Source organism: Gavialis gangeticus, unplaced genomic scaffold (assembly GCF_001723915.1).
Source record: "Gavialis gangeticus isolate Ggan-Ray unplaced genomic scaffold, GavGan_comp1, whole genome shotgun sequence".
NCBI lineage: Eukaryota > Metazoa > Chordata > Crocodylia > Gavialidae > Gavialis > Gavialis gangeticus.
In genome coordinates, this window is record NW_017729032.1 from 182521340 (window position 1) to 182533440 (window position 12101).

Consider the following 12101-nt stretch of genomic DNA (forward strand, 5'->3'; position numbering starts at 1 on the left):
TAAACCAGCTGATTTCCAAAGGAGTTGCATTTTTCCCAAACCAATTCTAATTTGCAAAAGTAAGTTCTGTTTTGTGCATTACTAAGAGTAGAACTAGCCCCTCAAAGATACACTAGCAGCAGCAAATGCCAAGTAATTAATGAGTTAGCAAGTGAGTTAGTAATAAAGTCAAACTCAAGAAGTAAAGTAAATATGATTAGTTACACTAAAACACTGTAACTATACAAGGGGAATGGATAAACAAATAATTTAAGAGTTAAAATGGGTGGGAGACATACTGTAGAGGCATCTGACAAGCGGTAACTGTATTTTCACTCTTAAACTATGTTAAGTGAAACTGGGATAGCTCACTATTGAAAGAAACAGAGCTAATTTACCATATTCAGCCTAGTCAAATCCTCAATTCAAGTTGCTTACACACGGACCTATTTGTACCTTATACAGGTGTGGCAGAATGGAAGAAAATGAAACTCAGTACCACTGGCCCAATAGCACAGTTGTAGCCTTCCCAAGTTGTCAGGAAATGCTGTATGTAAGCAAGGACTTTTCCTGGACACCAGACATCTCACAGAATTCAACCAATCTGGTCAACGAAGTACTGGTTTCAACATTTAAGTGACTTCTACAGAAAGCTACTAGTCTTTACAAATCTGACCTCTATTATAGCTGTGCTGGCATAATTCAGGCCAAAAGAAGTAAAGTTAGCAAAAAAGATTACATATCGATTAACAAAAAACAAGGAGTATGAAGCAAATGGAATAAAGAATTCCAAAAAAGTAGTATAATATTGACTCATTTTAATTACCCTGTCTATGTGGAATAATATAAGTTTGATTTATCTGTTAAAATTTACTTACTTAAATTAACATTGTAGTCTCATCTGAATACAATTAACTATTTTACATCAGCTGCATTCTAACGGCAAAATGTAAATGACTATGACCTTCTATAAAGTTACTCATGAATTTTTTTTTCTTCTCTTCCAAATGATTTATATGCAAGATTGTGTTTCTTTTGTTTTTTAACTGACTAGTGTACAGTAGAAAGGATGAATCGTGACTTCCATTTCAAGGGATGACTGTAATGTCACAGAGAGTTTTCAAGGATAAAGAGCTACACTTGGAGGAAGCAGTTTCTAGGCATGCATAACTTACTAATTTTAAATTAAACTTTTAGAAAGGATATGTAAAGAGAACCAAAATTAGCAAGATTCCTGTTTAACTTTTCATCCAAGTAGACAAGTTCAACTTCATTTTGATACTCTGATTTTACTACTGGTTAGTAGAAAAGCTATCCAAATTACTTCTTACAGACATACGGTCACATGAAATCTAAGACAAAAGCATAGTCAAACCATTTTAGATGAACTTTGCCTTTTAAATCAGTTGCCAGACCAGCGTGTAATATTCACTGGCAACTTAACAATTCTTTTAATTGCTCTATACATCCATCAGTGAAGAATCTCTGTTCAACTTTATTAGAGTATAAGGATACCACCAAGGCTGGTTTCTTTTGGCAAACCTATAGTTTTCCTTTGTTTTGGCAGAGACTTTACAGAAGATCAATAAAGAGATATTTAAAAAATTACAGTCCACATAATATGGTAAATCATGCACGCTGTGTGCTTTAAGCAGACACATACATATAATGACATGCATGTCTGTTAAATTATGATAGCCTACATGCTGAAATACATTATTTTTCCCTTTCCTGCTGTTTTGAGAGTGGAGACACCAGCATTACTGGAAGAAGCAGAACATTAGTTCAACCTGGATCTGCAGCATCTGTATAGAACAGGTGCTTCAGTAGGGCTTTTTGGTGTTTTTATCTAACAGCTGATTTAAAAGCTACTGATACACTGCCAGTCTTGAAGAATAACTTGAACTTGGTTAAAGTATTTTGTTCCATTCATTTACATTTGTTAAATTAACTGCTTATTTGCTGCTCACTTATGCACTGTCATGCTGTTCTTCTTCCTTTGGAAAATACTCAGCATATTGCAGGCATATCAACAACATGACTGCTGCTGAATGTGAAGGTAATTTTCTATATCTGGGTTGTTTTAACTTTTTAAAGTAGAAGTTGTACAGAAATTACCCGAAATGTAATCTCAAACATGATAACAGTTTTTGGAGAGGTAGAAACAACATTCAGAATAACACATATTGGCAGAGTCCAAAAACAGGAGAATTTCCAAACAGTACTGTTTTCCCAGATGTGTATTGGCAGGAGCTAACCAATTTACAAGAAACTCTGAAGAATTTAAATAATGAAGTAGCTGCAGCTCAACCTAAAAATAAAATCAGTCCTTGGTAGCATAGACCATGTCTCCACTTCCATGTCAACTTATTCTCTTGCCACACAGTTAATCCTTTAACCACCTACTATCAAGCCATTTTTATAGGTGATTTGCTATAAATCTTTCAATTGATTGTCCCCACTCATTTTTAACCCTCAATCTTTTCCAATCAGCTTTCAAGAAACAAAACTGACCATTTAAATAGCTTCTTTTCAGCTTTTGAGAGCAGTGGCACAAAGATGAGGTATCTTGCAACAGCCTGAGACATGTGACTGTGGGCTTTGCACCTGACTCCTGTCAGAGGCCACCCCCCAAGTCAACCCTGCTGTAGGTGGGCAACCGGTCATTAACCACACTAACCACACGACTCACTTCCTTGTGTGCTGGTGGCTACAGAAACCGCAAATTAACCACACTAGTCTCATAGGATGTTAAGCGTGAGATGGCCTTCAACCTTTTTAACTCTGGTTCTGTCAAATCTTCAGTGTTAGGAGTGAACTAAAACTCCTAACTTCAAATCTTGAAGACGAAATTAACTCCTTTTCTGTTGCATACAATCATTAGTGGTATGTTAATTTTGCACAACTGAAATTAAGCCAACAGAAAACCAACAATGAAACCAACACAGAATTTAAGTATAAGTTTGGGTGTTGTCTCTCCCCAGGATCCCCTACTGTCTTTGTCTGCCAGGGTCAGTGGTCACCTTTCTTTCCCCCACCCCCCACTAACTTCTGACAGAAAAAAGCTAATACTATCTTGTATTATTTTCTAATAAAACATTGTCATATTACTCATGCACAAAGAACAATAGAAAAAAGATGGGAGAAGATAGAGGGGAGAAGATACCTAATAATCTATTAACAAACTATTCCAATTTGCTCTTGAAGGTGTTCAATGTAGGTGCTTGAACCACCTCCAATGGCAGGCTGTTCCAGACCTTGGGGGCTCAGACAGTAAAGAAATTCTTCCTTATGTCCAGCCTGAAACGGTCTTGTAGTAGTTTATGACCGTTCAACCTCGTCATCCCTTGGGGTGCTCTGGTGAACAACCATTCCCCCAGATACTGGAGGTCACCCCAATAAACTTATAGGTAGCCCCCAGATCACCCCTAAGCCTGTGCTTTTCCAAGCTAAAGAGCTCCATGGCTCTCAGCCTGTCATCATAAGGTCTGCTTTCCTGACCTCTGATCATGCGCGTGGCTCTTCTCTGCACCTTCTCAAGCTTCTCCACATCCTTTTTGAATTGTGGAGCCCAAAACTGGATGCAGTAGGCGGGGGGCTGGACTTGATGAGCTTCCGAGGTCCCTTCCAGCCCAATGTCTATAAAATCTATGAAAACTAAAAATTTAAAGAAAAAGAACTAGACAGGTATGATAGAAAGATGTGTTTGAGCTTTGAGCTATCATAATCATTTCACAGACTTCCCATCACTAACCTGGCTGGGGTTATCTGACCCCAGGGGGTTGGACTCGATGATCTACTGAGGTCCCTTCTGACCCTAATATCTCTGAATCTATGAAAACTTCCCATCAGCCCCAGCCCCTGATGATCAGGGGCTGAGGCTGAATTGTACCCAAAAACTTATCTATCAATAGGTCCTGGAACTGTATCATATTTTCTTTTAACACAGAAACATTTCTCAAATTTGTGTGTGTGTTTATCACTCGCATACAATACATACATACAGGATGTATCTGCACCAGGTGCTACTGGGCAGTGATTGCTATACATTTATTTAGTACTTGTATAATCAAGTACTAAATAAATACTCAGAAACTGGAGTTACTATGCAGTAGTGCCAGGGAATGCCTTTAGTGACACTACTGAGCAGTTGCCTAATAATATTGTGCAGTAGCACATCAGCACTATTTGTGCTGCAATATCCTACTGTGCAGTATTATTCAGCTACTATGCAGTTAGCATCTCACACAGACACGCCCACAGGAATTAAGAATTATACATGGTGCTTGTGCGGACATGTTTCTAATCATGAAATTCTCTGTTGTCATTCTTTGGCTTTAGTTGTGGAACTCATTACCAGATAAGGTAGTAAAGGCAGATAGTACAACCAAAAGCATCTAGATAACAAAACAGTCTTCCGGCATCTCTAAAACAATGATGGTAGATGCCAGGGAGGGTAACAAATAGGGGATAGATCACTTTAGACCAACCCAGTTCAGTGCTTCCACTCCTGGCATCCACTCCTGGCACTGTCAGAGACAGAAGCTGAGCTACATGACCCACTGGTCTGACCCACACACAAACGTGTGTGTGTTTATCTTTAACATCATACTATATTAGAATATAGGCTGTTTGCATAATGAAATTTTGCAGATCTAAAAACAAATCTAACACAAGTGTGCATTGTAAAAGCACACACCACTATGCTACCTGCTGGAAAATTAAATATATTGCCTCCTTATGGAAGCTGCATAAATACCAAAGATTCTCTCTGTCAAACAGAGAACAAGAAATGACAAGCAAGTCTTCAGCTAGTTTCCAGATACTAGGTTTGTTACCCACTCATTACAGTATTCATATACTTCTATTTGAGACACTTCCCAATAAAAACTCTGATCAACTTCTGTCATTACCCTGACCAGTGAAATAGCTTAGCAAAGAACTACAAATGAGGAAGGGCACTTGGTGCTTGAACAGTTTTCTAACATCTCTTCCAAATATACAGTTAATCCCAGCAGCTCAATCAAAGATTGGCAACCAGACCAACGATAAGGGTGCCAACTTTGAGGGGATACAAGAGGGGTGCTTGCTGCTGCTGCCACAGGTGACCTAGCCCCTGTCTCATTGCTGCTGCCTCCTAAAGTTATTGTAAGCCCCTGGTAGATCCAATAAAAAAATATCAGCAAAAAAATTACCCATCACACATTTCATGGACTATCATAGCTACAACAACACTCCAACCCTACCTACCACACATATAAACAAACTTTTACATAAATCAGATTTTAAGGACCTGGCAGAATTTTGGCTACTTCTAAACACACACACACACACACACACTCTCTCTCTCTCTTAGAATTAGGTAAATACTTAGTGTTTTCATCAGTTTGGGCCTCTGTAACACTAATGCAATCTTAGTATTTCGGAGAATTTCTGTTGATCTAAAACAGGGGTGTAAAAGATACAGCCTACAGATTGGATCCATCCCATGAAAACTCCTAACCCTGCTGCCAGAGCCGCCCCTTGGTTTTGAGAGTTGACCCAGGCAGGGTGCACAGGGCCTGGGAGGCGCTCTGCACACTGTGCCAAATCCAGCCAGTCCAGCCTATAGATATGTCCCACATAATTTGGGCCAGATTAGTTTGACACCCCGATATAAAAAATGTGGTTTCCAAATCTCTCATCTATTTAATTTGTTTCAATTTAGTAAAAGTTGGATTACTCAGTGCCTGTCATTTGATAAAAGTATGAGTTTTCAGAAGATGAATTATTTTCTGCCCCCCAATCATTCAGACATACTGCACAAACAGCAGTGCACTTCTACTGTATTTACCATTCTTCCAGTCTGTTCTCATTCTGTTGCATTAACAAATGAAACTAACCCCTCATTAATGAACATCTATAAACTGGGTGCAAACTAAAAGAGAATTATAATTACTGATAAACTGAACAGACACTCATTGTGCTTTACTTAATTTTATCAAATGAAGCTCTGAAATCAACAACAAATTTTTTCCTCAACTCTTTATAATCCTCTATTACCAAAACCATATAGTTTCCACAGCTAACACAGAGATTATCAAAGGTGCAAATGGAAAATAAGTGTTCAACAGAGGCGACAGAAGATGCATATTTTTGAAAGCTGTACTCCTGTTTATAGGAGGAAAATGGTACTTTTACCTTACTGAGAAGCGTGACGATATCACCTTCTTTGATTGTCAGTTCATCATCATTCTGTGCTTCATATGGAAATATTACTTTGCAATACTCCTTGACTGAAAGGAAAATGTGCAATGCGATAAATTATAATCTTATAATATGCTTATTCAAGTATAAATATTTTCATAATATAGTTCATAAATGTCAACATATCAAATAATTTACCTTCTTGCTTTTTTTGTTTTCTATATTAAGGACTTCTATTAATTGTATGAAATATTTAGAAGCTATGTACTGGTAATAACTAGATTTGTCATTCGGGGTGGGGGGCAGGGGTTGTAAAAAAGCATCAAGCTCTGTAGAAACCCAGACAGTTCTAGAACTGTGGACAATTTCCATCAAGCGTATGTATTTCTTACTCTCATAAATGTTGACAACAGCACACTTTTTCAAAGATGTAGTAATCAAAAAAGAACAACCTAGGAGGTCAGCTAACCCAACCTTCCCTTAGCAGTGTAAGATAAGTACTTCTAAACTGGTTACTCAAAAGAACTAAAAAGGAAAAAATAAAGCTGATTCAGAATTCCTTTTTGTATATATGTTGCTAATGGGTACTTTATAACTTCACTATAAAGCTTTTTCCTCCATTCTTTCATAGTCTACAAATGAGGAGTCTTTGCAATTCTCAGGCAAAAAATAAAAGCTAAGCACTTCTATTCAGCATTCTTTAAAACAGTTGTCATAAGAGACAGTTAACTGCATCTTGTTGCAGTGCAGCAAAGACAAACATGCCACCTTACAAGGAATTGGGAATGTGTACTTCAGGTTTTTATAAAAATGTGCAAAAGACCAAAACCAAGAACAAGACCAAAAAGAACCACCACACAGCTATTTTTAGATAGTAATTACAAACACGCATCTATATATAGTCTAAATATTAAGCAACTACAAGCATACATCAACACATAGTTTAAATATTTACTAATTTCTAGCATACATCAGTCGCTCAGATTCTCTCATTCACAGGTCTCTTCCTGTTAGACAACAAAATGAACTCAGGGTCTATTAGCCAATAGCCTCTACCCTAGGTAGAAACTATGATCAGATGAGAATGCTGAACATTTTGCTAGAAAGATTCACTGACAAAAGCTAGGATGAGCTCCTCTCATACTACCACTTTTCAGAAATATTGAATGCCCTACAATAACAATTTCCTAATATTAAGTGATAGTAAAAATTCCCTCTCAAAAGATTGATGACGTGAAGCTACATCCTTTGGAAAAGGTTTGGGAAGAGGAAGGATTTGGGAAGAGCAGTCTAATCATTATTTGAAACCAGTCTGTGGGTTACATCTTGGATCCTTCCATCTCCTCTCTGAGAGCCCATGAAAAAAAGTTACACTTGCTGAAAATCTAATTCTCCTGGCTTGCATGACCACATTTAACTGAGAGCTCCACTATGGAACTGGAGATAGGTGTGTTGAGAGTTTCTGTGTTAAGGTTAGAGGGGAGAGGAATAAGGATGATGTCATGGTGGGTGTCTGCTATAGACCACCAGACCAGAAGGCAGTGGTGGATGAGGCTTTCTTCAAACAGCTAGCAGAAGTTTCCCGGTCACAGACCCTGGCTCTCACAGGGGACTTCTATCACCCTGACATCTGCTGGGTGGGCAATACACCAGTTTGCAGGCAATCAAGTAAGTTTTTGGAGGGTACTGGGGACAACTTCCTGATGCAAGTGTTGGAGCGGCCAACTAGGGGCCATGCTCTTCTTGACTTGGTGGTCACAAACAGGGAATTGGTGAGGAATGTAGCAGTGGATGGCAACTTGGGCAGCAGTGACCATGAGATGATTAAGTTCAGGATCCTGAGGAAAGGAAGGATGGAGTAAGGACCTTGGACTTCAGAAAGGCAGACTCCAATTCACTCGGGGAACTTGTGGGCAGGGTCCCCTGGGAAGCCAGTCTGATGGGGAGAGAAGTCTAGGAGAGTGGGCTGTACTTTAAGGAAGTATGGGAGGTAATGCTTAGGGGCAGTCAGCATGGGTTCATTGCAAGCAGATCCTGCCTGACTAACCTTGTTTCCTTTTACGACCAGGTCACAAAGTCCTTGGATGCAGGCGTTGAGGTAGATGTTGTCTACCTGGACTTCAAGAAGGCCCTTGACACTGTTTCTCACCCCATGCTCATAAAAAAAACTAGGCGACTGCAGCATTGATGCCTACAAAGTCAGATGGGTAGTAAATTGACTTGATGGTTGCACCCAGAGAATGGTGGTAGATGGGTCATTTTCAGCCTGGACGGATGTGAGCAGTGGAGTTTCCCAGGGCTCAGTCCTTGGCCCTGTGCTAGTCAACATCTTTATCAGTGACTTGGGTGTGGAAAGCATGCTGTCCAAATTCGCTGATGACACAAAGATGTGGGGAGAAGTAGGCCCACTGGAGGGGAGGACAGAATCCCAGTAGATCTAGACAGGTTACAGAGGTGGGCGGATGAGAATAGAATGAATTCAATGCAGACAAGTGCAAGGTGCTCCATCTAGGGAAAAGGAACCTGTAACATACCTATAGGCTGGGGAACATCCTTCTCAACAACAGAGTGGCTGAAAGGGATCTTGGAGTCATTGTTGACTCCAGGATGGACATGAGCTGCCAATGTGAGGAAGCCGTTAGTAAGGCTAACTGTACATCTACAGATGCATCACAAGCCAGTCCAGGGAGGTGATCCTTCCCCTCTATGCGGTGCTGGTCAGGGCGTAGTTGGAGTACTATATCCAGTTCTGGGCGCCGCAGTTCAAGAGGGATGTGGCTAACCTTGAAAGGGTCCAGAAGAGGGCCACTTGCATGGTCAGGGGGCAGCATGCCAGGGCCTACGAAGATAAACTAAAAGGCTTGAATCTTTCAGCCTCCACAAGAGAAGACCAAGAGGGGATCTGGTGGCCGTCTATAAACTCACCAGGGGGACCAGCAGAAAACAGGTGAGGCTCTGTTCCCCTAGGCACCACCTGGGATAACAAGGAATAAGGGCCACAAATTGATTGAGAGTAGGTTCAGGCTTGATATCAGGAGGCATTACTCTATGATTAGGGCTGCCAGGCTCTGGAATGGGCTCCCAAGGGAGGCGGTGCTCTCCCGTACCTTGGGGGTCTTCAAGAGGAGGTTGGATAGATACCTGGCTGGGGTATTATGATCCCAGCACTTGTTCCTGCCCAGGACAGGCGGTCAGACTTGATGATCTGTTCAGGTCCCTTCCAACCCTAGAAACTGTGAAACTATGAAACCTTACTGAAAGTGCAGGAACAAACCATTCCGATGCACAGGAAGACTTGCAAGTATGGCAGAAGACCAGCTTGGCTGAGCAAGGAACTCTTCAGTAAACTACACCACAAAAATGCAGCTTATAAGAAGTGGAAACTTGCAGAAATAACTAGGGAAGAATATAAGAGCATTGCTCAGACGTGCAGAGATGAAGTCAGGAAAGCCAAAGTGCAACTGGAGTTGCAGCTAGCAAGGGATATGAAGGGTAACAAGAAGGGTTTCTACAAGTATGTCAGCAGCAAGAGGAAGATCAGGGAAACTGTGGGTCACTTACTGAATGGGGGAGGCAACCTTGTGACAAAAGATGAAGAAAAGGCTGAAGTGCTCAATGCCTTTTTTACCTGTCTTTACAGGCAAGGGCTGCTCCCAGACAACTGCACTGGGCAGCACAGTTTGGAGAGGAGGTGAGCAGCCAATAATGATGAAAGAACAGGTTAGGGACTACTTAGAAAAGCTGTACATGTACAAGTCAATGTACAGATGGGATGCACCCAAGGGTGCTGAGAGAGCTGGCTGATGTGATTGCAGAGCCATTGGCTATCAACTTCGAAACCTTGTGGTGATCAGGAGAGGTCCCGGATGATTGTAAAAGGGCACACATAGTGCCCATATTTAAGAAAGGGAAAAAGGACAATCCAGGGAATTACAGACCAGTCAGTCACACATCAGTCCCTGGAAAAATCATGGAGGAGATCTTCAAGGAATCCATTTGCAAGCACTTGGATGAGAAAAGGGTGATTAGAAAAAGTCAGCATGGATTCACCAAGAGCAAGTCATGCCTGACCAACCTGACTGCCTTCTATGATGAGGTGACTTGTTCTATGGACACAAGGAGACTGGTGGATGTGGTGCACCTTGATTATAGCAAGGCTGTTTGATACAGTCTCCTGCAACAGTCTTGTAGGCAAGTTAAGGAAGTATGGACTGAATGGACTGTACGGTGGATAGAAAATTGGCTGCAGCATTGGAGTCAGAGAGTAGTAAATAATCATTTGGTGTCTAGTTGGCAGCCGGTTTTAAGTGGAGTCCCCTGGTGTCGGTCCCAGGGCCGGTTTTGTTCAATCATCAACAACCTGGAAGATGGCATAGAGTGCACCCTCAGCAAGTTTGCAGATGACACCAAGCTGGGGGGAGTAGTAAATATGCTGGAGGGTAGGGCTAGGATTCAGAGTGACCTAGACCAGGTGTTTCCAACCTTTTATAGTAAGTGTACCCCTGGCAGCCAGCTTTTTAGTAAGTGCACTGGGGGGTTTGGGGGGAGGAGTGGTGAGCAACCAGATGTGAAGTGAGGGTGGTGAGAGGCCAGACATGGGGGGGAGGGGTGGCAAGCAGCCAGATGCAAAGCAGGGATGTGGCAAGTGCAGCGTCTGTACAGCCCTGCTCTTGCCCTGCCCCAGCCCTGCTCCCGTGAGGCAGCGGCACAGGGTGGTGGTACTCTGCCCCTGCATACCCCCAGGACCTTTTAAAGTACCACCAGGGGGACGCATACCTCTAGTTGACAAATTGGAGGATTGGACCAAAAGAAATCTCGTGAGGTGCAACATTCTGGGTGAGAATACACGGGGGTTGGGGGAAAAGGGACTTAACGGTGGGGGTCTACTACAGACCACCCAACCAGGGAGAAAAGCTAGATCGGGAATTCTCAGGTCAACTAGCAGAGGCAGTTAAGTCAACGGACGTGGTCATCATGGGTGACCTAAACTATCCGGACATCTGCTGGGAAGAGCAGTCAGCCAGGTCTGACAGCTCATGTAGGTTCCTAGCCATGTTACAGGACCTCCATCTAAGCCAGAGGTGCACAGTCCCACCAGTGGAAGTATCTTGTGAGACCTGGTCCTGGCCACAAGCAATGACCTGATGAGGGGACTGTGCGTGCTTGATCACCTGGGCGATAGTGATCATTGCCTATTGGAATTCACCATCCAGCGCAGGGTGGCAAAGGCCTGCAGCAAGACAGCAGCCCTGGACTTCAGGAGGGCAGATTTCATTGAGCTAAGGAGACTAGTCGGGGAGGCACTGAGGTCCTGGAGGGGTGGGGAGTTGGGAGTCCAAGAAGAGTGGTCGCTCCTGAAGGAGACGATCCTCCAAGCCCAAAGGGTGGCAATCCCAAGACAGATCAAAAGGGGCCAAGAGTGCTCAAAAGCCCCCATGGCTAACCAAAAGAATCCAGGAACGTCTCAAAGCTAAAAAGGAGGTGTATACCCAATGGAAGAGAGGGGCCATCACCAGGGAGGACTATACCTCCGTTGCTCAGGATTGTAGGGGGGCTGTTAGGAAGGCCAAGGCGGAGATGGAACTGGGACTAGCAACCCGGATCAAGGATAACAAGAAATCCTTTTTTAAATACATAGGGGTAAAAAGAAGGTTCTGGGTAACATGAGGCCTCTGCAGAACATGCCAGGAATGGTGTTATGGTTATAGGTTAGGGGCTGACCCTCTCAGCAGCACAGAGGCAGAGAGGGATCTTGGAGTCATGATTGACTTCAGGATGAATACGAGTCGCCAGTGCAACGAAGCAATAGGCAGAGCCAACCGCACCCTGTCCTGTATCAACAGGGGCACCACTAACAGGTCCAGAGAGGTCTTGTTCCCCTGTATGCAGCGCTGGTCAGGCCGCAGATGGAGTACTGTGTCCAGTTCTGGGCGCTG

General features: G+C 42.6%; 1 protein-coding gene across 6 annotated transcripts in view; it reads right to left on the reverse strand.

Annotated features, from left to right (window-relative positions):
* SH3KBP1 (SH3 domain containing kinase binding protein 1) overlaps nucleotides 1–12101 on the reverse strand; it is a 470950-nt gene that overhangs the window by 119598 nt on the left and 339251 nt on the right. For all 6 annotated transcript variants that reach the window (XM_019524798.1, XM_019524796.1, XM_019524797.1 and 3 more), the window contains one exon: nucleotides 6160–6254. In XM_019524798.1, coding sequence (XP_019380343.1) covers nucleotides 6160–6254 — 95 coding nt within the window. The remainder of the gene's footprint in view (nucleotides 1–6159; nucleotides 6255–12101) is intronic.